The following is a 22,914-nucleotide window of genomic DNA, read 5'->3' on the forward strand; positions in this document are numbered from 1 at the left end:
ACCTGCATGGTGGTGGGGAGATGGAATGTCCTCATCCAGCAGTGGATTGACAAAGGGCTGGATGCGTACCGTACGCTTACTTGATCACGGTGATAACTGTACTTTCGTGTGTAGCTGAACGTCTCTTGCTTGTGAAACTTAAACGGCGGGGGCATGTCCCGACGTGCTGTCTCACCGACTATATTAAAATTGCCAGCCTCTTCCATGCATAGTCACGAGACGACGGCATGCCTGGCACACGCGCCGCCTGTGACGTGAAGGCTGTCGGGTTATTAAAATCGAGCTCGTTTGTTTACCGTTAAAGTTCGGTGATTGCGCAACAGCGGGAGGCGGATTGGGAGGCGTAGCGACCTGAGTTTATTTCCGAGCATGGCTAACCGGGCGATTTCCAAACCAGTCCTGGGCACAACCAACCCCCCCCTTCCCCCCTCCACACTTTTACCAACCCACACTTGTGGACCAGCTTTGAGCAGTATGGTCAACCATCCCTGCTGGCATGGGGGATGCCCTCATCCAGCAGTGGTTTGACAAAGGCCTCTGCATTTTAATGACAATGTCAGTAACATCATAACGTCTTGCGCAGAAGTAGCGCACGCGTGAATTGACAAAGCAAAATGCCCAATGAGCACTGGCGCAGTGCTCACGACACCACGAATGGCCCTTCATTGTTGGACATTTCCACTCAAACTTGGCTTTTTGAGTCAGCCCGTGGTTAAACTGGGTTCTCAAATGTAGCGAGCTGATGACCTCAGCCTCGTCTCCGGTGACTTCACCAACAACAAAACATCCCCCGAGCACTAGGATTGGATTCGTCACTTAAATTCCACTTGGTCCTTTGGTTATGTGCAATCACCACGGTTGGCTTTATTGCCCCAGTTTTATTGTTAACGAAAACGCCTTGATTCTGCGCACAACGTGACCCTCGACTCGTTTGATAAATGGGGAATCATTTTCTAGTTGCGATGAACCTCGTGGCAATCTGTGTTCGTGTTACATTCTTGAACTCTGTTCAGAGTTCTTCTCTACTCTCCGTGTGTGTTTGGGGGGTGGGTGGGGAGGGGGAGAGTCAACGCTCAGATTCAACAAAGAGCCTGGAATTATTCCTGCCCCTGTTGGCAAGGGTCCAGTATCTCAGTTGGACCAACAACATTGATTTTTCACATCGCCTTGTACAGGCCCACGGAGGTATGTTGATGATGGGGGGGGGCAGGCGAGTCCTCCCCCCCTCCCTCAAAGTGATTTCCTGCACAAATGAGCATTTAAACTAAACAATAAAATTGTTGTATTTTACCATGTAAGGGCCTACTGAGCTATGTAGCTCTTTTTCAGAAGTGACCTGGCAATTACGAATGATTGCTCAACCAAGTGGCATTATCGTGCAGAAATTGATAGCAGTAGGCAAATACTCGAGACGCATGTTGATTCGAAATGTGGAGGGAAAGAAAACCCGAGGGCCTGGAGAAAATATCCACGCTACCTTGGGGAGAACAGGCGTCAGGGTCGGGATCGAGCCTATGAACTCCTGTATACCAGGCGAGGTAGTCAACATCTCACCACCGCAGGGCCCCACCCCAGCACTGCATGTGAACTATCAGCAACTAGGCATATGCCGAGTTCCCGACTTCCTCCGTGGCGTACGAGGAATCATCGCTGGTCCTGGGTCGCATCTTAGCTAAGTAATACTTCCTTTTTTTGTTTTGTCTTCATTGTCTCATTTGCATTTTCTCTCTCATTTGTCCCGTCTCATTCCACTCTGTGCCCCCCGTTGTCGTATAAGTAGCCCAGCATTGAAGTGGCTAACACGGCCAGCTTGGTTTTACGGGATTCATCTTTAGATTATTTTGGGTTAGAGTGTGCAAATATAATAAAAAAACATTTTTATTGAATGCTCCACCGCCTGACATAGGCAATCAAATTTAGTTGTCACGTGGGCAAATATGCCAGTTGATTTGGTTTTTCAAATCAACTAAATGTTTCTACATCGTGGGACCTCCTTTGCCAGTACCAACATGATTTTTCTGGCAACAAAATAGGTGTTAAGATGTTAAAACACCAAGCTGAAACCTTTTACAAGGTATCATGTCTGCATCAACCACAATGCTTGTGGTCAGAATGCAAACAAAAAACATCCTGTGATAATATATGCATTGTCCTTGAAACTGATTGGTCCACACCAGAGACGGCTTTCTTTTGACTCTCGTCTCAAACGGTGTTAGACCAGAGGACGCCAAAAGGCATACAGCCCAAAGACAATGCACTATCAGAGTAATGAGAGCTCGGGGTGAGCATCTCCATCATGGGACCTCCTTTGCCAGTACCAAAATATAATAATAGGTTTTTTTTCCCTTCTTTCTCGCTAGAAAAAAGGGGGAAAAATGGGAAAAAACCTAATGCAGACATGATTCCTTGTAAAAGGTTTCAGTTAGGTGTTTTAACATCTTAAGACCTGTTTTGTTGCCAGAAAAAAGGGGAAAAACCTATTATCAACTACATGTTTGATTGGCGCAATCGGGTGGTATAGGGTTATAGTAAACAAAATTGGCACAATACCTTCACAGAATCAGGATATTTATTGAGACTGGAGGAATCCGATGAGCTATGAACCTCTTTTTTTCACAGTACTACACGGTGGTTTCACCCAATAGAAAACTATTTTTGAATATTGGTTGTGAAAGCCTACGAATAAAGTTGTTATCACGGATAATGGAGGGTGGTGTGGACTGGTGGCCCACATAAAACAACATCAATGCAGATAATGGGAAACACTTGTTGACTACCCACTTAAAGCCTCCCTTGAGTCTCAAAGGCCTGTTTTGTAAATTAACCCTTTCTTGTTCAGAGACATCTGCAAGTTGCAGGGCGGGTCCTGCTCACCGCTGAATGTCTGAACGCGCAAGTGCTGCTGTCTTTAAAGACATTGTACTGTCCTCACCGCAGAGAACCGTCGCGACACGATCGTACTCGATGATAGCTGGTGCCAAACTGTGCCACACACACTCCCGAATGGCCTTATACTTCCGATTCTGTTGCAATGACGTATACATACGTAATCGGAACGGAATCGTAAGAAAAACTGATTGGGAGAGGGTTAACCAGGCTCGGCCCAACGTGGCTTGCAGGATCCAGCGAGATCAGGTGCATTCAGGATTTTTTTCGGGGGATTAGCACAGCCAAATAATGCGTGTGATCTATATATATAAAAGGGAAATTTGTGAATGTGTCTTTTCAAAATGTTTAGCGTACTTCCCGACATGCTATAAACTTGAAATTTGCCATATAGGTACTTTCCAGACTGTACACCATGCAAAAATTATAAAAATACACTTTTGTATATTTTTTTTGGGGGGGCGCAATAATACATAATACATATATTTTGCACGGCAAGTGAGCTGTGACCTCACATCTGTCATGTGACCCATGTGCGGAAGTGTAACGGAGTGTGCCTGCTGATTGCGGGTCAAGTGAAATACAAATGTGTGGCAGGTCTAAGGCGTTCTTCGCGCAGCATTGGTTTATTATTTGAGTCGTTTACTGCTGTACGCACCTTGAAAGTTGTGTGTGTCTGCAGCAAGTGCGTGTATGTGTACCTATGGACGCGCGCGCGTGTTTGTGTGTGGGGGAGCGGTAGTGTAGTGGTTAGCGCTATGCTGCGCTACGAACCCGGCGCCCCGAGTTTGATTCCCGCTCACGGCCACCACTGGTGACGATTATTTGAACCGGTCCTGGGCCTCCCCTACGTCGACTCAGCCTCAAACGAGTAACTGCTGTGGTGTGTGAACATCGCCACTGGGTAGACAAAGGCGGCCGGGCGTGGTGAATCCAAGTCCCGGGCGAAGCCGGGTAGTAAAGCTAGTTAATAAATAAATGATTTTTATAAGCGCGATTCAAGATGTGCATTGTGATCATAATGCAGCTCGCAGCATGCATAGGAGCACGTTCGATAATAAGTTTGAAGAACTCGTGTATTGCACGACGCAAAGTTCACTTGGGAGCGGTCCTGCTCGGGAACTATGCCTTGTGCAGTCGCTCGACAAAGTCTCAGTTTACGAGCAGAGCACTTGGAGCTTGTCTGACGCAGCAAGTTGGTTCTCTTTATGAGCAATACAGGAATTCCCCGCTAGAAATAGCGCCATTACGCGTTGTTTGGCATATACGTTGCTGACTAACTTGGGGAAACACATTTCCTCACGTGTAATGTTTCGCACTTGCGTTCTTTTAATAAATTGCGCAATTTTTGTGCGCGCCGAGTTGTGTGTTTTCCCAGTTGGAGCTTCAGTAGGATTGTTTGACTTTGATGGCCATGTGATTGTTCATCAGGTGGTCATTGTCTCTCCCTCAAGGAGGTGGACCCTCCAGAAAGACTCGGTGCGGCTCTATTGGATAATAAAGAAAAGAAAATAATGAATTAACAAGTCGCTAACTTACTATTTTTGTTTTGCCAGGTAAGGCCCACTGAGCTGTGTAGTTTTCTCAGAGCTGGATATCACAATTGATAGGTCGACGAAGTGTCTTCACGTGTGGAAATGTATAGCAGCCAGATACACAATAATACACGTGATGTTGATCATAAATGCGGAGGGGAAAAACTGGTGGACCCAGAGAAAAATCAACGTGACCATGGGGAGAGAGAGAGAAACATGCAAACTCCAAATATACAGCAGCAGGTGTCAGGGTCGGGATCGAGCCCACGACCTGTATACCAGGCGAGGTAGTTAACATCTCGCCTCCCGTGGCGAAATGGGCCCTCGGCAAGGAAGAGCTTCCCCCCCCCCCCCAACCCCTTTATGCGTAAAACGATGAACCAAGCTTGCGACTTCATCAGCGCGTCTCCCCTGCTGCTGCTCCCCCACCCCACCCACCCCCTTCTAGGTGCTGGAACTGATTTGCACTCGAGAGTCGGGGGCCGTGTTCGAGGCCGGCGGGCTGAGCTGCGTCCTCCAGTTCATCCGCGACTCGGGCCACCTGGTGCACAAGGACACGCTGCACTCGGCCATGGCGGTGGTGTCGCGCCTGTGCAGCAAGATGGAGCCGCACGACGCGTCGCTCGAGTCCTGCGTCGAAGCCCTCTCCGTCATGCTCAAGCATGAGGACCCGCAGGTGCGGTGGCGGCCGTCTCGCTCGCTCGCTCTCTCTCTCGCTCGCTCCCTTGCCCTCTCGCTCGCTCGCTCTCTCTCACGGCGAGGGATGCAACGCAAACGCGTCCGGGCCGGCAGTGGCTCCGGGGGTTGTGGATCCCCGCTCAAATGTTTGTGAAACTCCCTTCCCTGATTTTTGTGTTTTAGTTTGTTATCCTTCCCCCGCACCTCCGATTAGCGCGGTTGGATATGTACGGTGTGAAAGAAGGTCAACACACATACATTCTCGTGCGTGTGAAGGTGGTGCCGTACCCTGGCTCGCCAGGAGAGAGCAGTACAGTGTAAATGTGGACTTGGCCTGGTCCGTCTGTATGGGATTGTGTTTACCCCTCGCACGCGTGGGTTTTCTACGGGTGCTCTGGTTTCCTCCCACCTACAAACTCTCACTCATTGGCTGATAACACCTGTAATATGGTTCCTCCTCGCGCCTCTCTCTACGAGAGCGAGCGAATACTTAACCAACACTTTAAACTTTGGTTGTAGTCGGAGTGGAACATGCAGGAGAACGTGTCTATTCGCGCTCCTACCAGGAGGCCCCTTTGTGAGTAATAAGAATGGTTGCTCCTGTTTGTGAATAGTGGGTCACGAATCTGCTGACTTTCATTCCCGGCCACGGCTTATATCGGTGGGAGAGCAATGTCTAAACCGGTCCTGGGTCTATGATTCACCTGCCTTGTGAGTCAATATAATGTCAGGATTCAGGGTCGTGATTACATTTGCAGATCTGCTAGAGGCCGCGTTATTTTATTGTATAATGTGGCCTCAAGTGGCTGGAATGGTTATGTTAACCAGTAGTTCTCAATCTTTTTTGGTGACTGTACCCCTTATTAAATTGTGTTTCAACCGAGTACCCCCCTTGCCTTACCCAACATGGTTCTGAGAAATTAATGTGTGAAGAATGAACATCAATATTTTAACTAGTTGTCCATTTTGTGAGGTATCCTAACTAGCGAGTACCCGTAAGCAGATAAAAACAATAAACGGATGCTCTGCATGCGTAACGTAATGTGTCGCTCGCTGGTTACTCTTGAAAACCACTTTGTTTGCAATCAATGAATTTAGAAAGGTATTTTATATCGTTCTATCGTTTACCATATGGATGCAAATGTTATCGTAGTTATTTTATATTGGCAGGGGGGGCTACGTGGCAATGGCACATTGCCACGTAGCCCCCCCTGGGCGTTTGCATACCGCCCCCGGTTGAGAACCACTGACGGTTAACCCGATTTCAGCACACAAATAGAAATGCAGCTCGACGTTGTATTTTTTGTACATTGCGTGCCGCAGTCTCTGCTCGCACCGCGTTTTGTTTCATGCTCGTGATGTCGCTCGCCATTGAAATTGTGTCGTGCCGCTGAACGCCGGCAAGGTGTCCGACGGGGCTCTGCGCTGCTTCGCGTCTCTGGCCGACCGCTTCACTCGCCGCGGCGTCGACCCGGCGCCGCTGGCCAAGCACGGCCTCTCCCTGGAGCTGCTCGCCCGCCTCGCCTCCGCGGGGGCGTGCGGCACGACGGGCACGTCCGGCACCCCCAAGGCCGCCCGCGGCCCCCCGTCGTCGGCCATCGCCACCGCGCCGGACTCGAAGATGGTCAGCCAGGTGTCGACCATCGTGAGCCTCCTGTCCACCCTGTGCCGCGGCTCCCCCATCGTCACCAGGGTGAGCGCGCCAGCCAATCGGTGCCGTTGCCACGCGTGGGCGGAGCGCCCCGTTTCCTGCCACGCTGCGCACGATGCAATTGCACGTAAAGGAGCAGTCGGATGCGATTTATGCTCTTCTATCGTGGCTGCTGTGTCCCCCCGTGAGCTGCGCAAGGTGAACTCGGCGCGCCCGCGCTTGCGTCGTTGCGCTTGTCGTCTCAGGACCTGCTGCGCTCGGTGCTGCCGGATGCCATCGAGAGCGCGGTGCAGGGCGACGAACGCTGCTCGCTAGACACGATGCGCCTCGTCGACCTGCTGCTCGTGCTGCTCTTTGAGGGCCGCAAGGCGCTGCCCAAGTCCACGTCGAGCCTCAGCAGCCGCATCCCCGGCCTGCGCCGGCTCGATAGCTCCGGGGAGCGCTCCCACCGGCAGCTCATCGACTGCATCCGCAGCAAGGACACCGACGCGCTCATCGACGCCATCGACACGGGCGGTGAGCCGGGCGCCGTCGTGGTCGTAGCTGCGGGTGTTTCCTGAGCATTGGGCTGCACCATTTGGTGGCTGTAGCTGCCTTTCCGCCATAACATGGGTCAAGAGAGTTGGATAGTTTTATTGTGCTTTTAGACGGTGTGTTAATGTGGAGTGCACCATGAACACCATCTGATAAGGAAGCTGTGTTGAGAGTTTTAAAATCGTGCTAAAGATGTATTTTATAATCTCTGTGTATACTTTATAATCTCTTGTGTATACGTTTTATTGTTTTGTGCAACTTAAATTTTTATGTCTTTACTTGTGAAGCGTTCTGTTAAAATGTAATTGTTAAGGGCGCTGTGCTAAGTGTAGATTGCTTGATTTACTTATGGACAGTTCATTTTCCCCAACCTTCAGACTCGTGCTCACATGTGGGCCATTACGGGCATCTCCCAGGCTCAAGAAACTTTTAGCTCTGAGACGTTTTGTTACATCGTGGATTGTGATGTAAATGCAAGTGTTATTATCATCATTATTAATATAACTCGGTTGTCTTTCCTCGCAGCGTTTGAAGTCAATTTCATGGATGATGTCGGACAGACGTTGCTGAACTGGGCCTCTGCGTTTGGCACTCAAGAGATGGTATGTAACAAAGCAAAAAGCCACGAATAAATTACCTTAATCTGACGTAAAATCTTGCCACCCGTTCTACAACATCTGGTTGCTTACGACAACGTTCTTGACGACTTCCTTGTTGCCCGAGTCGTCACGGGCTGTGGCTCGGGAAATTAAGGGTTGGGATTGTAGAGGCATACCGGGTTTGTTCCGTGTGAATGATTAATCTGTGGTCGTAATGGCTCGGTGATGTGCAGCAGCTCTCTCCCAAAGCAGCAGCGACGCATTCGCAGAGCTATCACGAGGGCAGAGGTCGGATTCGCTGAGACGCGTTTTGTGTGTGACCCCTGCACCCGTTCCTCCCTGCTAGGTGGAGTTTCTGTGCGAACGAGGGGCTGATGTGAATAGAGGTCAGAGGTCGTCGTCCCTACACTACGCAGCTTGTTTCGGTCGCCCACAAGTGGCAAAGGTTAGCATTGTTATTTTGCTTTAAATGTACTCCTTTAAAACAGCATACAAAGATCCTCTTCTGCCACTGTAAAAGGTGTAACACATCAATGCAATGTGTGTGTCTGTGTCTTTGTATGAGCCATACGCCACGTGAATAGCCTGCGAAAGTTTACCGATGTTGTGTGCGCGGCTACTTTGACCACACTGCTGTCACTCCTGTCGTCGCTGTGCCGCGGTAGTTAACCCATCCGGCTTGTGCCTCTGCACACAGACCCTGCTGAGACACGGAGCCAACCCAGACCTGCGTGACGAGGACGGGAAGACGCCTCTGGACAAGGCCAGGGAGAGGGGACACAGCGAGGTGGTCTCCATACTGCAGTCTCCCGGTGCGTGCGTTTGCCGGCCGTGTGACACAAGCTGACAAGCCGGGCCATTGGAGGGGGGAGGAAGCCTGCTTGTGTCTTATTTAGGAGATTGTAAAGGCTGTTGTTTCCTTATATCTGGGGGTGCAGTGGCATTGCAGTGGGTAATGCACAGTCCATTCGGCACTCGAATGTCAGCCGATTTATACATACATGTTTGCGTTATGAGACAGTTTTATATGGAGTTTTTTAACCGAGGTTGAAAACCTTTATGCCTAAGCTTTAATATGTGATTCCATGTGAGATAAACTTCAACGTAAAGTGGTGCTGCTATTTAGGGACTTTCCCTTTCGAAAACCGGCCAAACCGATCAAAGTGTTTTCCAAAACTTGGAGACACAAACCATGAAAGTAAAGGAGGACCATTTTTAAATGAGCCCGATGCGTTTCGCCCTGCGAGCGACCCGGCAGGCCCTCCCGCCTGCTAACTCAACGTTTCTGCAGGAAAGCGCACGCTGCGTTTTGGGATCCGCACGCATGCACGCACTCACATGCGCGCCCTATTGCCCAACCTGCAAAGTGAACCTTTTTTTTCCGCTTGCGCGCCTTCGTCCCATCAGGTGAGTGGATGTGCCCCGTGAATAAAGACGACGAGAAGAGGAAGAAGGACTGCGGCCACAAAGAGGAGGAACTCAACGAGCCCAAAGGCGACCCGGAGATGGCGCCAGTCTACTTGAAACGCTTGCTGCCCATCTTCGCCCAGACCTTCCAGCAAACCATGATGCCCTCTGTGAGGTAGCGCGCCCGTTTCACGTGCTCGGCCGCCGCCGCTCAGTTGGGGTTTGGGTTCCCGTTTGCTTGAACCCAGCGGGGAGGGAGGGTGATTGCGTGAACGCTCCCTCTCACTGCTCTTGACGAGCCACGTGGTTACGCAAATTTTTTTCCCTGCGAGCCTTGAGAGCCACTGGTGGACATTCTACGTTTATATGGCAGGTGCCGGTCTCAATGCAGGCGGAAGGAACCACTGTTGACCTGCAAAAAAATGTGTTCAGTCTGTTCTTCTGTAACGCGATGAATGTATTAGGGAATACATATTTTTCTAACGCGGATGCAAATTGGATGCCACGCGATCGAGCGAATGGAACGACGTCACGTGAGTAGGACTAAGCGGTCGTACGGCTGCCCCCCAGCGTAGCATTGCACAAGGCGGGATGCTTCGAGATGCTCCCCGCACGCCTCAGCTTTTGTTCAGCCTCCTTACGCATCTCGCGTATTATCACAGACTGTGCTTTACCCCTAAATGAAATGTTATTTATTCTCACGCAATTTTTCCATAAATCGGTTTCTTCAGGAACACAACTAATGCCGCATTGTAGGAGAACAGACTGTCCTCAACCCCAGACAGATGATAGGCGAAGTCGGCGCTTAACTTGAGTTTTTCCAGCTGTGAATCACGCGCTCTAAACATAGCTCAGTCCGGCCTTGTACGGGCATCTCTCGAAAATATACGAAACAGATACGTTTCTGGAAAGTTGTCCGTAAAGTGAAATTCCGTTTATGGAACTTTCATTGTATGATTGGAGACCTTAATCAAATTACACTTGCTAATGCAGCGGGAATCCAGTACAGCGTGAAATGCGCACGAGGACAAATGACAAACCATTTGTTGTTCGATTTTTTTAGAGATTAAAAATTACGTGTATGCAAATATAACATAACGTATATATATAAAATCCAGTCCCGAATGTATATGTTATGTCGTAGCGAAATTCCGTATGTTGTGTTTCCGTATAACGAGGTATAATTGACCGTAACAACGTTTGTGACGATCTGTTATTATTTTGAGCGTCCTGATTAGCTTAACTGATTTTGCGATTTTGCAAGGTGGCATCGTGACTTGTGAGCGGATTTCTCAATGATCAGTAAATGACGTCAGCTCCGAATCACCCCCCGTCCCCCCGCTCTCTCTCTCTCAACAGGAAAGCAAGCCTTGCACTTATCAGAAAAATGGTGCACTATTGCCCTGAAGCACTTTTAAAGGAAGTTTGCGGATCAGATTTGGGCCATAATCTGCCAATCATTCTAGCAGAGGTCACCTCGGCCGTGTTGGATCACGAGGTAAGGAGTCTTGACTGTGGAACCGCAGAGAGATGGTTGCGTGGCTCAAAGGGCACCCCACCCCCCCCCCCCAGTGCTCTACCTTGGTCCCCTTTTTACCTCCATAAAGATCATCTGAATGCACGCAGGGCCCCGTGCAAAATGAACACTCGTGTTGAACTTGAACTTCTTTCGTATATAGCCAACCATGCTAATTGGAGGCGCATAATCACAGGTTTGAAATACTAATGGCAACAGTTGAGCGCTTTCATTGAACACGTGATAGTTCTGACTGGCGAGGGTATTGCGTTCAACGGCATTGTCATGTTAACTTCCCCCCCTCCCCCCCCAAACATCGAGTTGACTAAAGTGGGCGCAGAGCCCATGGGGGCTGGGGGAGGTAGTGGGCGGGGAGGGGGACGGAGTGGGCAGTGAGACGGCTCAATTCCAAATCCAAGACAATGTTTATTGATTCACTGCAGCCGTTTGTGCCAAGGCAACGGAGTGGTCGCCACTAAGCTCGCGACCAAGGGGAAGCGCTCGCCGAGCTGCGTTGGCTTCCGGTTGCCAAACGAATTAATTATAGGGTCGCACTCGTTACACACAAAGCGCTTGCCACCAACGAACCACATTGCCTCGCTGATCTCGCCGAGGGAAGATGAAGTGGGAAGGGAGGGAGGGATCAAAGAAAACCCCTAAAATCAAATACCCTGCGTGCAGCTAATGAGTGTTTACGCTTTCATTCCACCATTCTCGAGTTTTGTTTCCACTAAACCACCGAGGGTGCTACACGCAACCTGCTCTTTTTCAATCCCCGTCTCGCGGCACCCCCCCTAATCTCTGTCGTTGCGCGTCTCGTTGCGGATGCGGTCTGCCTCCCCGCCCGCCCCTCCCCCCGTCACCTAAACCCCCCTTCCCCCCACCCGACTGCGACGTTCCGGCAGGATGACGACGACGGTCACCTGCTGGCGCTGCAGATGATCGACGACCTCGTGGAGAAGGGAGGGGACCTGTTTGTGGATCAGCTGGCCAGGCTGGGCGTCATCAGCAAGGTGTCCAGCCTGGGCGGAACGGCCTCCGACGACGAGAACGAAGACGACGCGCAGGTGGACAAGGTGACGGACGGATGGACTGCGATGCTTTTGATGAATGGGGGGGGGGGGGGGGGTGGGTGGGGGGCGAAAGCTCTTGTCTATTCGTACAAATACCGGGGTGGCTCCTTTTGTGATTAGAAAGGGCATGATGATGATTATTTGAAAAAAAAAAGGCAGTCTCAGAGTGAGAATCTTGATTTAGACTGCAGGAGGTATCCGATAAGCTGTGACGCTCTTTTTCACAGATGTCCAGTAGGGGCGGATCGGCAAGTCACAACAGCAAACAAATCAAAAACACGATAGGAGTGCAAAGTAGAGCAAAGGTAAGCAAGTCACGAAAAAATAAATGTATAAATATAAATCAAGTACATAGTACAAATTGTATATAAATTACTGTCGATTTTTAAATACTAAATGCAAGCTTGGGCAAGGCAGCAAAACAACAAAAACAGTCCCAGACCACACCAGGCCAACACAGTCCCCCAATAAAATACATGCAATAGCGGAGCCAGGATTAGCCAGGATTTTCAGGGAGGGAGGGAGGGCAACCCCTCCATCAATGATAAATGCTAGGAGTTGTTAGTAAGTAAGGAGTTGTTAGTAAGTAAGGACTTGTCCCTTGCTTTTTATTCGACGCGTGTGCGGCGATGGCGCAGCCATCGATCAAGGGTCGAATTCGAACCGCGTTGTGTGATCGGCATCGCGCTCGCTGGAGGTGTTGATGCCTTCAGGGAAGTCGTGTACTGTATATGCAACTGCTTTGCCGTTACATATTGCCAATTATGGACTCAGACTATTGTCCTATCATCTCATAGAGTCCCTGGCACCTAATAATATGCTACAAAATGGCAGTGGGGGTCGCAAGATGCCGATTTATTACTAATAAACCCCAATGATCTGATCGAAATTAAGGATTTAGATTGGATCATTGGGGGGGCACGAGCCACCCCACCCCACCCCACCCCCCACCCCCACCCCCACTGGCTCTGTCAGTGAATACATGGGTAAGGTTAAAAGTTACAAATCGCATTTTGCAAATGTGCTTGGACCCAGCACTAATCTTCTGCTTCAGGATATTTTTTCAAGGAAGATTTATGATGTTAAGAGACGAAACAAGGTTGTTCCAAAACATTGGTGCTGCAACGGCAAATGCTTTGTCACCTATTACAATTCTTCTTCAAGGGATAGAGGCAGTGGCCCCTCTTCATAGCTCCCGAATAGAGAGGCGAGAGAGACAGAGTGGAGAATAAGAGTTGTAGAATTCACTTTACAATATGGGATCCCGATAAGAATTAAAGTTTTTTCAATGGCTGATGTAGATGCAGAGCAACAACTACAATTTCACATTCAGGTGGTCAAGCCAGATAACCGCGTCAGGGTCAACGGAGTGTATCGGCTGTGATGTCTCCTTCGTAGTTCGAGGATCCTTCTCCCAGGGCCTCTCTGGTGCGTTGTTGTTTGGCCCTGAAGTGTGCCGTTGGCATGGCTTGTGATGTTGCTCTGGAGACTGGAAGATTGATGTTCGATGCTCGGTCGCCGCATTGATGGCATTATTTGTGATTTCTCATTTACCCGAGTGGGCCGTGTGAAGGCTGCCATCTGCCGCTCAATTTTTTTCTAGTATCTTCTGATGACCAGTTTTAAATGGGCATGTGAATATTTACCTCACAGGAGCTAAAGAGTAACAGACAAATCCTTCTAATACAAGCAGACTTGTGATGGCTATTCCCGTCTCTCACGTGAAGGAGGTGCAATCTACAAATGTAGAGCCTCATTGTCAATACTCTGCTGGATGAGGATCTCTCCACGCCGTGTTGGTCAATGGGGGTTGTTTGGCCATGTTTCACCACCCCGGTCAGTGAGGTTGTTGAAGAGCAGGGCTCATGACTGCTATCGCTCGCCACTGATGTTAGCCGTGGCCGACAATCTCCTAACTACCCTTTCAGCCCAAAATACATTGTATTTTGGGGCTGTCTGATCCCAATAACAAGCACGGTGGCGAAAGTGACACTATAGTGGGGATATGTTAACAACGTGGCCTGGTATAAAGGAGGTCGTGGGTTCAATCCTGACCCTGGTGCCTGCTGTATATTTGGAGTTGGCATGCTCTCCCCTTGGTCAAGTGGATTTTTCTCTAGGTCCTCCGGTTTTTTCCTCCCACATTTAGAATCAACATACATTTCAAGTATTTCACTGCTCTCCATTTCCACATGATAAGCCACTTTGTTGAGCTATTATTTGTGGCCAGGTTACTTATGAAAAAGAGCTGTGTACAGCTCAGTGGGCCCTTACCTGGCAAAATAAAAAATAGTTCAGTTGAATCGTTTTAACCAGGCCCAATAATAACCCTGCTTTGCTCGCGAGGTGAGAGGAGCGAGGGCACGCAATTCTATTTGACCCGGTGGTCTGATGGTGACCGGCGTGTCGCGTCGCGTCTTCCCGTGCCAGCAGGAGAGCCCTCTGCACGAAGACGCCAAGGAGCTGGTGCAGGGGAAGCCGTTCCACTGGCGCGATTGGTCGGTGGTGCGCGGCCGCGACTGCCTCTACATCTGGAGCGACGCAGCCGCCCTGGAGCTCTCCAACGGCTCCAACGGATGGTTCCGCTTCATCCTGGATGGGAAGCTCGCCACCATGTACTCCAGCGGCAACCCGGAAGGTGGATCCGACAGTTCAGGTAAAACAAAACTACAATTATGTTTTAATTACCCGGTAAGGGCCTACCGAGCTACACAAAGCTCTTTTTCAGAGGCAACCTGGCCACAGATGATAGCTCAGCGAAGTGGGCTCATCATGCGGAAATTTATTGCAGCAAAATACTCCTAAACGCATGTTCATTCTAAATGTGGAGGGAAAAACCGGAGGACACGGAGAAAAATGTACGCGGCAACGGGGAGAGACGTGCAAACTCCAAATATACAGCAGGCGTCAGGGTTGGGATACGAACTCACAAACTCCTGTATACCCGGCGAAGTAAGTTAGCATCTCACCACCGTGCCGTTGCGACGGGTGATTGAGGTGGAAGCCGACCCAGTGTTGTGTTCGCATTTCCCCCATGATAAAATAACTCTTCATTGTTTTCCCCAATTTTATTAAAAAATTCCATGGGTGTCAAAGTTGTGAGACAACGCATAGGTTTAGAAATCTGGCAAGAGCAGTGCATCACGCCGTGTTAGGAAATGGCCGACGGAAGGTCACTGAGCTGTCAAATAAAACATTTTTAATTTTCAGAGCTGAAATTGAGTCCAAATCAATCGCAAAAACCAAATTTAATACGATGGCATTTCTTCTGCGGTCACTGGTGACTGGGCTGAGACCATCAAACTCCGTTACACTTCAGAACCCGGTTTATTCACAGGCGGCTGCATGGAATCGAACCCGGGATTTCAACGGTGCCGGCTCAGTGCTCTGACCCCCGAGCCACGCAACAGCCTCTTGTTGCAGCTTCCTTCAAAAGGTCACGCCACGCGAATGCTTTTGATGACCGTGCCGCATGGCCCCATCAGTAACTCACAAACCCACACCCTGATCTTGCGTTTCAGAGAGCCGCAGTGAGTTTCTGGAGAAACTGCAGCGAGCCCGTGGCCAGGTGAAGGCAGGCACCCCGAGCCAGCCCGTCCTGTCCGTGCCCGGCCCGAGCAAGCTGGTCGTGGGTAACTGGACCCTGACCTGCCTCAAGGAGGGGGAGATCGCAATACACAACTGCGACGGGCAGCAGGCCACCATCCTGAAGGAGGACCTCCCGGGCTTCGTGTTCGAGTCGAACCGTGGCACGAAGCATTCCTTCACAGCCGAGACATCCCTAGGTGGGGCCTTTAAACCGTGGCGGTTTTATTTTGCGTCCGCTTACGATTGCGTCGCGAGAGGTAATGTCTTTCGTCAGTTTGAAGGGAGCTGATTGGCTGCTTATTGCTACGGCCGCTATGACCGTCCCATGAGTGCCCCCAGAGGATAACTTCACGTACTTTCATTGAAAATACAAAACTGCTAAATCTTTACCATAAAACTTGCCCCACCTGGCTTACCAACACAATGCAAGATTGCCAACAGAATACAGTTCGGAGAGGCGAGCAACCTCACATTGCCGCCGTGTCGCAGAAGTGATAGAGAAGCGAGGGTGCTTGGGTTGTCGGCGTACGCTTAGCGTGCGTTCGCATCCACGTGCGGTTGCGCTTTGTCATGCACACATTTATGTGCACAGTCGCCTCCCCCTACCCTAAACAGAGAGGTTCCCTTGATCGACTCCCAGGCTTGTCTTTTTTTTCTTCCAAATATGGTGGACTAATTATTCTCAGTTGAAATTCTCCGTTCTCCGTTTCGGCCCGGGCGTGAACCTGCAGCAATAGTAATACCCACCATGGAGTGATGGTGACGTCACCACGGTGCCTGTGCCAGTATGTGAACGTGCACGTGCGCTTACGGGCATGTGCATAGCGCCCCGCCCCCGCGTAGTTCATTCAATGCTGTGTCGTTCGTTAACCCTCAAGATGTGGGGGGTGGCAGTGTGTTGTTACAGCACTTGACGCACTATCGGACAGGGTGAGTGAGTTCAAATCCCAGCCAGGAATTGACTCTCTACTTATTCCCCTAACTCGGTCGATAAAACAGAAGCACTTTAAAAATAAAACGCCCAATGCGTGTCCCCACTGGATTGAGGCAGCGAGTCCAACTCTGTACGTACGGACCCGTCGCGCCGAATTTGAACTCTTGAATAATGAAAAGTCAAATCGCAGCTGTCCTACTGCTGGACTTGCCGCCCCCTCACCTCACCATAGGAACGTCCACCTCTGGCTCATGGTGCTATTGGAGACCCGTACCAGCTCCCCCCCCCCCCTGCTCTTTTTTGAGCAGGGAGAGACCCCTTCGACCGGACTCGACCTTGATGAGTGTAAATATACTACCAGGGGCTTTTTTAATGCTCCTTTCTTTTATAAAATGTTCTCACTTTAGGAAGTGAATTTATTGCAGGGTGGACGGGGAAACGAAGCAAAAAGCTGCGTTCCAAACTGGAGAAGACAAAGCAGAAGGTGGGTGGGTGGTGGTGGTGCACCTCGTGACCTGCACGGGGCCAATGGAGCAGCGAGCGACCTTGGGAAAACCTCATCAGGGCGGGAGAGAACCTTCCCCCTTGCTGAGAGCTGAATCGGACTTTCAAATCAATACCCCTTGGCGTGCCACCTTGCAGTAGCGAAAGTGGCCAAGCGCGGCACTAAATTTAATAAACGGTGTTGTTGGCAGTTCGAAAATATTCCCCTTATTGTACCCGATTAGAGCTGCCAACTTGCTCGCCCGTGACGGATATAAATATCCATAATATTTACTCTCCAACGCACCGGTGTGCTGTACTCGTAATAAATTGGCATGTTGTGTTAATGTGACAAATCTTACTAATTTTCTGTGTCGAGTGGTGGCAGGTTTAACGACACATTTATACTTACGTGATCTAACACAAAAAAAATCTGTATTATGGATAATATTGGTCACTAAAGCCTACGTGTTAAATGGATATAAATATCGTTTGTAGGGCCCCTTTGAAGTGGTTCACGGCCTAGTGCGGCAATGGGCCTGTGTGAGATGATGTCACTCATAGGGGGGAAAGGGGGGAGGCATATTTTCCAACCGCTGTTCGACGTTGTCCTCTTGACGTCTCCGCGTTGTTTCACGACCGGACGTGGATGGGTGTTTTGAGAAGGGAGACACTTGGAGTTTATTTTTTTCCCATTAACATGTGTGCGTTGCGTTGGCCTTTTGTTCAGCTTACCCAGGCGACCTGCAGGTCTGTTAACGTTGGCCATTTTTACAATTAATACTCGCGGGAAGTACCCGGCGTTGCACTGGCGAAAAAGACACACACACATCGACTTACACACACACAGACATCGACTTGCACACACACAGACATCGACCCACACACACATAGATCTACACGCTCACACATATGGGCTCAAACACACACATCGACTCGCACACACACACATCGACTTACACAGCAATCCCCGATGATGCCAGGGCTAGAGCAATTTTCTACCTATGGCGAACCTTAGCGAGGAGCAGGTTGAGAACAAAGGTCTTCCCAGTACCGCCAGGAAAAAAATGACTCTATTTTTAGTCTCAATGTCTTCCAAGATTTTCGTGTAGGCTTCTCTTTGTGCATCCATCAGCTTTGGTTCATTTTTCTCAATACATTTAAGAAGCTCTAAACCATCATAGGATATTTCACGTACGATCTCTTGAGCAAGGGCATGCAGGTTGTCCCTGTAGGGTGTTGGTAGTCCCATAGACGTGAGGTCTTTTCCACCAATGGAGTGCAGTTTGTCCTCAAGGAGGATGAGGGCCTGTTTTAAGATGGCACCAGAAAAGTTTAAGTCGAGGTTTTGATTTTCTCGTTGAGCTCTGTGGAGGATGTCCTCACTCATGCCCTTTGGGGTTAGATGGGCTGCAAACTTGAAGATGCTGATCATCCTCAAGAATTCCACGAAGATTGCAAGCTTCCCTGTATGTTTGACAGACAACTCCTTCCACTGTTTTGAGGTCTTGGAAAGATTTAGGCCGTTTGACAACATGTAGAAGCATTAGGAGAAAGTAGCACTCCTGATTGTTGGGATGAACTGTGTCGACTCTTCGTAAGGCATCAGATTCACCGTGAGCAGCACGTCGCTTCCATTTTTATTAGCACTCCATGTAAAGTAGGAGGGAACTTCATGGTAGAGCAGGTTGGCAGCAAATGGGTCACTTTGGCACAAAACAAAGAACGCCATCCGGGTGGTATCTTGTGGAGCCAGGGCCTGTTGTTAGGCATTTCCTTCGGTGAAGTAGATGCGTTGACCGTTTTCGAGGTGAACTGCCAAATGGACGACTGTGGGGGAACGCTCATAGATAGGGAAGCCAAGAATTCTCCAAATGGCCTCATTGTTGCTGATGTATCTTCCTTGGACAGCATGTTTAACCTCATCCACACTTTGCCCCTCTGTTTTGTAAGGCAAGGAGAGCCATGTCAGAGCCTTTGTTGATGTATTAGCAAACATATTTGATGGCTTTCACAGAATTGCAGAATTCCACATTAAAGTTGGCCTCGAAGATCTTGCACAGAAGAGGGCAGTAGGGAAAGATCCACCGGTTGTCAACCTTCATTTGAGAGTTAGTGGCAGGTCTGATCGTTGTTTAAAATCCACCATGCTCAGTATTTCTGCGATGATTTAAAGGATAGCCATCATGGCCCGACTGAGTGTCTTTCAAGAAGTTTTGTGGATACTTCTTGGTACACCTGCGGTCTTGCATACATGGCGAATTTGGATTGAACTGCCCACATAGGCCATGGACCATTTGCTCGCACACCACATCAACAAGGGCAGGGTCTTGATGGGGGTCAGGTAGCTCAGCACTGATAAATGTGACGACATTTTTGACACTCAGTGGTGTGCAAGTTACTGCTTGTCTTTCCAAAGACGCCGCTTTCATTAGTCGTAATGAGCATCATGAGGTAATCAACTTTGAGTTTAAAGACCCTTGCTAAGATGGCATGTGTTTCTGGTGGCTTTTGGTTTGGACCTCCTTCCATTTTGGATTGCATGTGAAGATGATAAAGAGATTGGGCCTGCCATATTGGCTGATGTACGTCATGGCATCCTGAGTCTTCTCATGCATGCATCTTGGTGCAGCTGTGAAGGATGAAGGGAAAAAAAACGAATCTGGCCACATTCTGAGCGTTTGCATCTCCGTCGGCATTGATAGCGTCTCAGAGATGAGCGTACAGTTCAACACGCAGGCGTTTTTGAATCAGTTTAATGTAAGGAAGGCACTCGCTCTAAATGTTGGCATACTCATCGACAATATACTGGGTGAAGGAGGTTGGCGCACCGTAATACGTGGTTTTCGCCTCTGTCCATGATCATGAAGGAATAGTTTAGAGGAGACCAGTTTTGTGAGGATGTCTTTGTCCTGTAGCTTTGATACATATAATTTGAGGAATCTGGACGTGGTACCCATCTTGGCCTTGCCACAGTAAAATGTGGTATTGTAGGGCATCATATGCTCTGTTTGTGTCAGGAAATCGTTTGATGGTGTTGTCTTGGTATCGAAGCACAATGTCTCTCTTACCATGCTCCTCACCAATCCTAAGAACAGCAAGCTCAACAAAAATTGGGGCATGGTACCTGGCTATTTTTTTTTTACGCTAACCCCACCGTTTGAGAGCCATATCCCTCGCAAGCGCGCGCACACACAGACAAAAAATGACATTTATAGGTAAGAGAAAAGATAAAGCACCTATCAAATTGGTAAATCTTATTTGGATTGAGTTTGGTGAAGTGGTAAGCGCTGAGTTTATTTCCCGGTCATGGCTAAAATCAATGGTGGGTGAATATCCGGACTGCCCTCCACTGTAAATAAACCCACCACTGATCAGCATAGTGTAGTATGGTGAAATGACTGACGGTGTGGGGAGGCCGACATCCAACATTAGATTTGCAAAGGGCTTTAATTTACAATTATTGCTGAGGCTTATGTCGTTATATATTTTTCCTTTTTAAGGCCACACATTTACACGGTGTTGAGTTACTTTTCAAAACATCCATGCATTGAAGGTCAACGCATTTGCAAATCAAAGTGTTTTCCCTGCTCAATCAGTGCTCAACCTTGTTGGTGAAAATTCCACCGCTTAACTCGGAAGCAGGGAGAGCGAGAGAGGTGCGGTAATACCCCCCGGTTTACGTCGGGGATGCGATCCTGAAAGGTCCGACGACGAATATCGAAACGACATCAATCAAAGCGATTTACAGGGTAGCAGGTGGAGGCGAATGAAGGCTGAGAGGCGACGGTTCCGAGAGAGGATGGATAACGATGCTGTCAGCGACGTGAGTGTGGGTTGAGGCGATGCAAATCGGGTAGCGGTGTCAATAAAGTTACGGCCTATTTGCCAAACGACGTGAAAGGGAGAGACGTCAATCTGGGTATTACTGTACCCGCCAAAATCTTTCTGACAGTTTCCCCGTCATTTACAGAAAGCGTTCCGAGTCGGTTTCGAAGCGACGCTGCCCAGCGATCGTTATTTATAAAGCTCAAGGGATTGAAGAGCTGCGTACGGTGGCAACCGATTGGCACGGTTGTGCGAAAAAAGTTTAAACGTACGTGCACGCACGCGCGTGCAGTGCGGTTACAGGTGCAGATCATGGCGAAGGAGCTCTATGAGAACCACTTCAAGGCGGTGGAGAGCATGCCCCGGGGCACCGTGCTGGCGCTGCGCAACATCGCCACGCGGCTAGAGTCGTCGTGGGAGCTGCACTCCAACAGCAGGGTGAGGGAGTCTTCGATTTCGGCAGGAAGGGGCTCGATGAGCTTGTTGGGCTCGCTGATTTCATGGGCATCCGGCGATGGTTACAGATATTGCATGGTCCAGATGTTTTGTAACAATAACGCCTACCAAGGGTCGTGGTACAAACGACGACTGTCAGTTCCGTGCTTTACGTGTTATAGGAATAGCCAGGTGCTCACTCGGCAATCACGCTGCAGAATGAGCTCCTGTTGTTGTCTTCCTTACACTTATTTACCCAGGAACAGCCTCACTGACTCTTACAGGAGGGTCCTGCCAAGGTTTTTTTGCAACAGTAGGGGGGAGTGATGATTGCTGCTATTTCAGTTGAGTATGTTTGAGGTACGTAGTTGAAATTTGGCCAATTCTGAGGGCGTTGGTAATTGGAGTAATGTCTGTTGGATGTTCTAGAAGGGAGTAATAGCTGAAAGTTGATGCAAACATTCTCTATTCTAGGCATCTCACCAGAAAAATCGTAACACCAACATGAGGGTGAAAATGTTTAGAACCTTCGATTAAAATATATCCCTACAATAGGTCACATTGGTGTGTTTTAAAAGGTGTTGAATCCTGTTGTGACACCAGATTTTGAATCTGAAATTTACATTCTGTCACTGCACTCTTAGAGTAAACTGATCGTGATTTAAAATTACAATCGGTGTTGCCAAGTAAAAAAAAAAAATCCCATCTCGTTCCCAATTAGTGCGGCTAATATGCTCGGAGTGGTGGTTAAATGTCGATTGCAAGCCAGTTCAATGTGGTAGGCTTCGTGGCTTCATGGCCGTCGTGGGCTGTGTGAAATTAAGTCACTGGCTGGCTCTGGCACACAGGCCACATGTTCCCATAACCTTGGCCTAACACTGTTTTCATCATCTGTAACTCGTGCGTTCTTGTATGGATCAATGCTCATAGCACGAGGCTCGATTTCAAGTTGAGTTACTGCATTGTCACGCGCCGAATAAAAGCGGTGTTTTGTTTTGGTTGTTTTTTTTTTCCAGGGTCATGAAGCCGACAACAACTGGGTGGAGCTGATGAAGGCCTCGCTGGAAGACTTAACTTTGCTGCTGAAAGATGAAAACACTATCAGTCCATACGAAATGAGCAGCAGCGGCCTTATACAAGCACTTCTTACTGTGTTAAACAATGTACGTGATTTATTATTGTCGCATATTAAGCGATCTCTATGGGTGCATTTGTTGGCATATTGCACCGTTTACCTTTGGTTCGATTCCTGTGGGATCACGGTTCATGCCAGGACCAGTTTTGACATCTAGAGTTTGCCTGCAAAATGATGGATTAGGGCTGAGGGTTATGTCTAGATTGTGTGGCTAATTGAGATGTGTTAAAAAAAAACCTTACATTTGTATGTGATGGTACAAATATGGGAAGGAGGCGAATCGTCTGTTGATTTATTCTGTTGCTGCTTACGTCCCCCACAATGACGCTCATGGCTCGTCTGTGTGATGCATCGGGTGTAAATGCGTTTTACCCAGCGAGACAAACGCATGTACGGGCGTTGACGCGGCCCAGCAGTGGGCGCCGTTCGCCGCTTGTTGCGGAGGTTCCCGGTTCGAATTCAATGGCCGTCCTGATTGTTATGGTGCCACGTTGGCCAGGAGATGTTAACTACCTCGCCTGGTATACAGGAGGTCGTGGGTTCGATCCCAACCCTGACGCCTGCTGTTATATTTGAAGGTTGCGTGTCTTTCTCCCCGTGGTCGCGTGGATTTTTCTCTGGGACCTCCGGTT

At 49.2% G+C, this 22,914-nt stretch overlaps 1 protein-coding gene across 16 annotated transcripts in view; it reads left to right on the plus strand.

Annotated features, from left to right (window-relative positions):
• HECTD1 (HECT domain E3 ubiquitin protein ligase 1) overlaps window positions 1-22,914 on the plus strand; it is an 83,277-nt gene that overhangs the window by 14,563 nt on the left and 45,800 nt on the right. For 7 of the 16 annotated variants that reach the window (XM_061551247.1, XM_061551250.1, XM_061551249.1 and 4 more), the window contains exons 4-19: window positions 4,870-5,097; window positions 6,505-6,792; window positions 6,996-7,266; window positions 7,810-7,886; window positions 8,230-8,328; window positions 8,581-8,695; window positions 9,291-9,465; window positions 10,650-10,788; window positions 11,712-11,882; window positions 12,107-12,184; window positions 14,310-14,535; window positions 15,217-15,315; window positions 15,401-15,664; window positions 16,809-16,885; window positions 21,016-21,150; window positions 22,164-22,310. In XM_061551247.1, coding sequence (XP_061407231.1) covers window positions 4,870-5,097; window positions 6,505-6,792; window positions 6,996-7,266; window positions 7,810-7,886; window positions 8,230-8,328; window positions 8,581-8,695; window positions 9,291-9,465; window positions 10,650-10,788; window positions 11,712-11,882; window positions 12,107-12,184; window positions 14,310-14,535; window positions 15,217-15,315; window positions 15,401-15,664; window positions 16,809-16,885; window positions 21,016-21,150; window positions 22,164-22,310 — 2,589 coding nt within the window. The remainder of the gene's footprint in view (window positions 1-4,869; window positions 5,098-6,504; window positions 6,793-6,995; window positions 7,267-7,809; window positions 7,887-8,229; window positions 8,329-8,580; window positions 8,696-9,290; window positions 9,466-10,649; window positions 10,789-11,711; window positions 11,883-12,106; window positions 12,185-14,309; window positions 14,536-15,216; window positions 15,316-15,400; window positions 15,665-16,808; window positions 16,886-21,015; window positions 21,151-22,163; window positions 22,311-22,914) is intronic. The other 9 variants (XM_061551259.1, XM_061551262.1, XM_061551248.1 and 6 more) reach the window with 8 other exon arrangements.

This window comes from Lethenteron reissneri, chromosome 14 (assembly GCF_015708825.2).
Source record: "Lethenteron reissneri isolate LAM-NWPU_2019-01 chromosome 14, ASM1570882v1, whole genome shotgun sequence".
NCBI lineage: Eukaryota > Metazoa > Chordata > Hyperoartia > Petromyzontiformes > Petromyzontidae > Lethenteron > Lethenteron reissneri.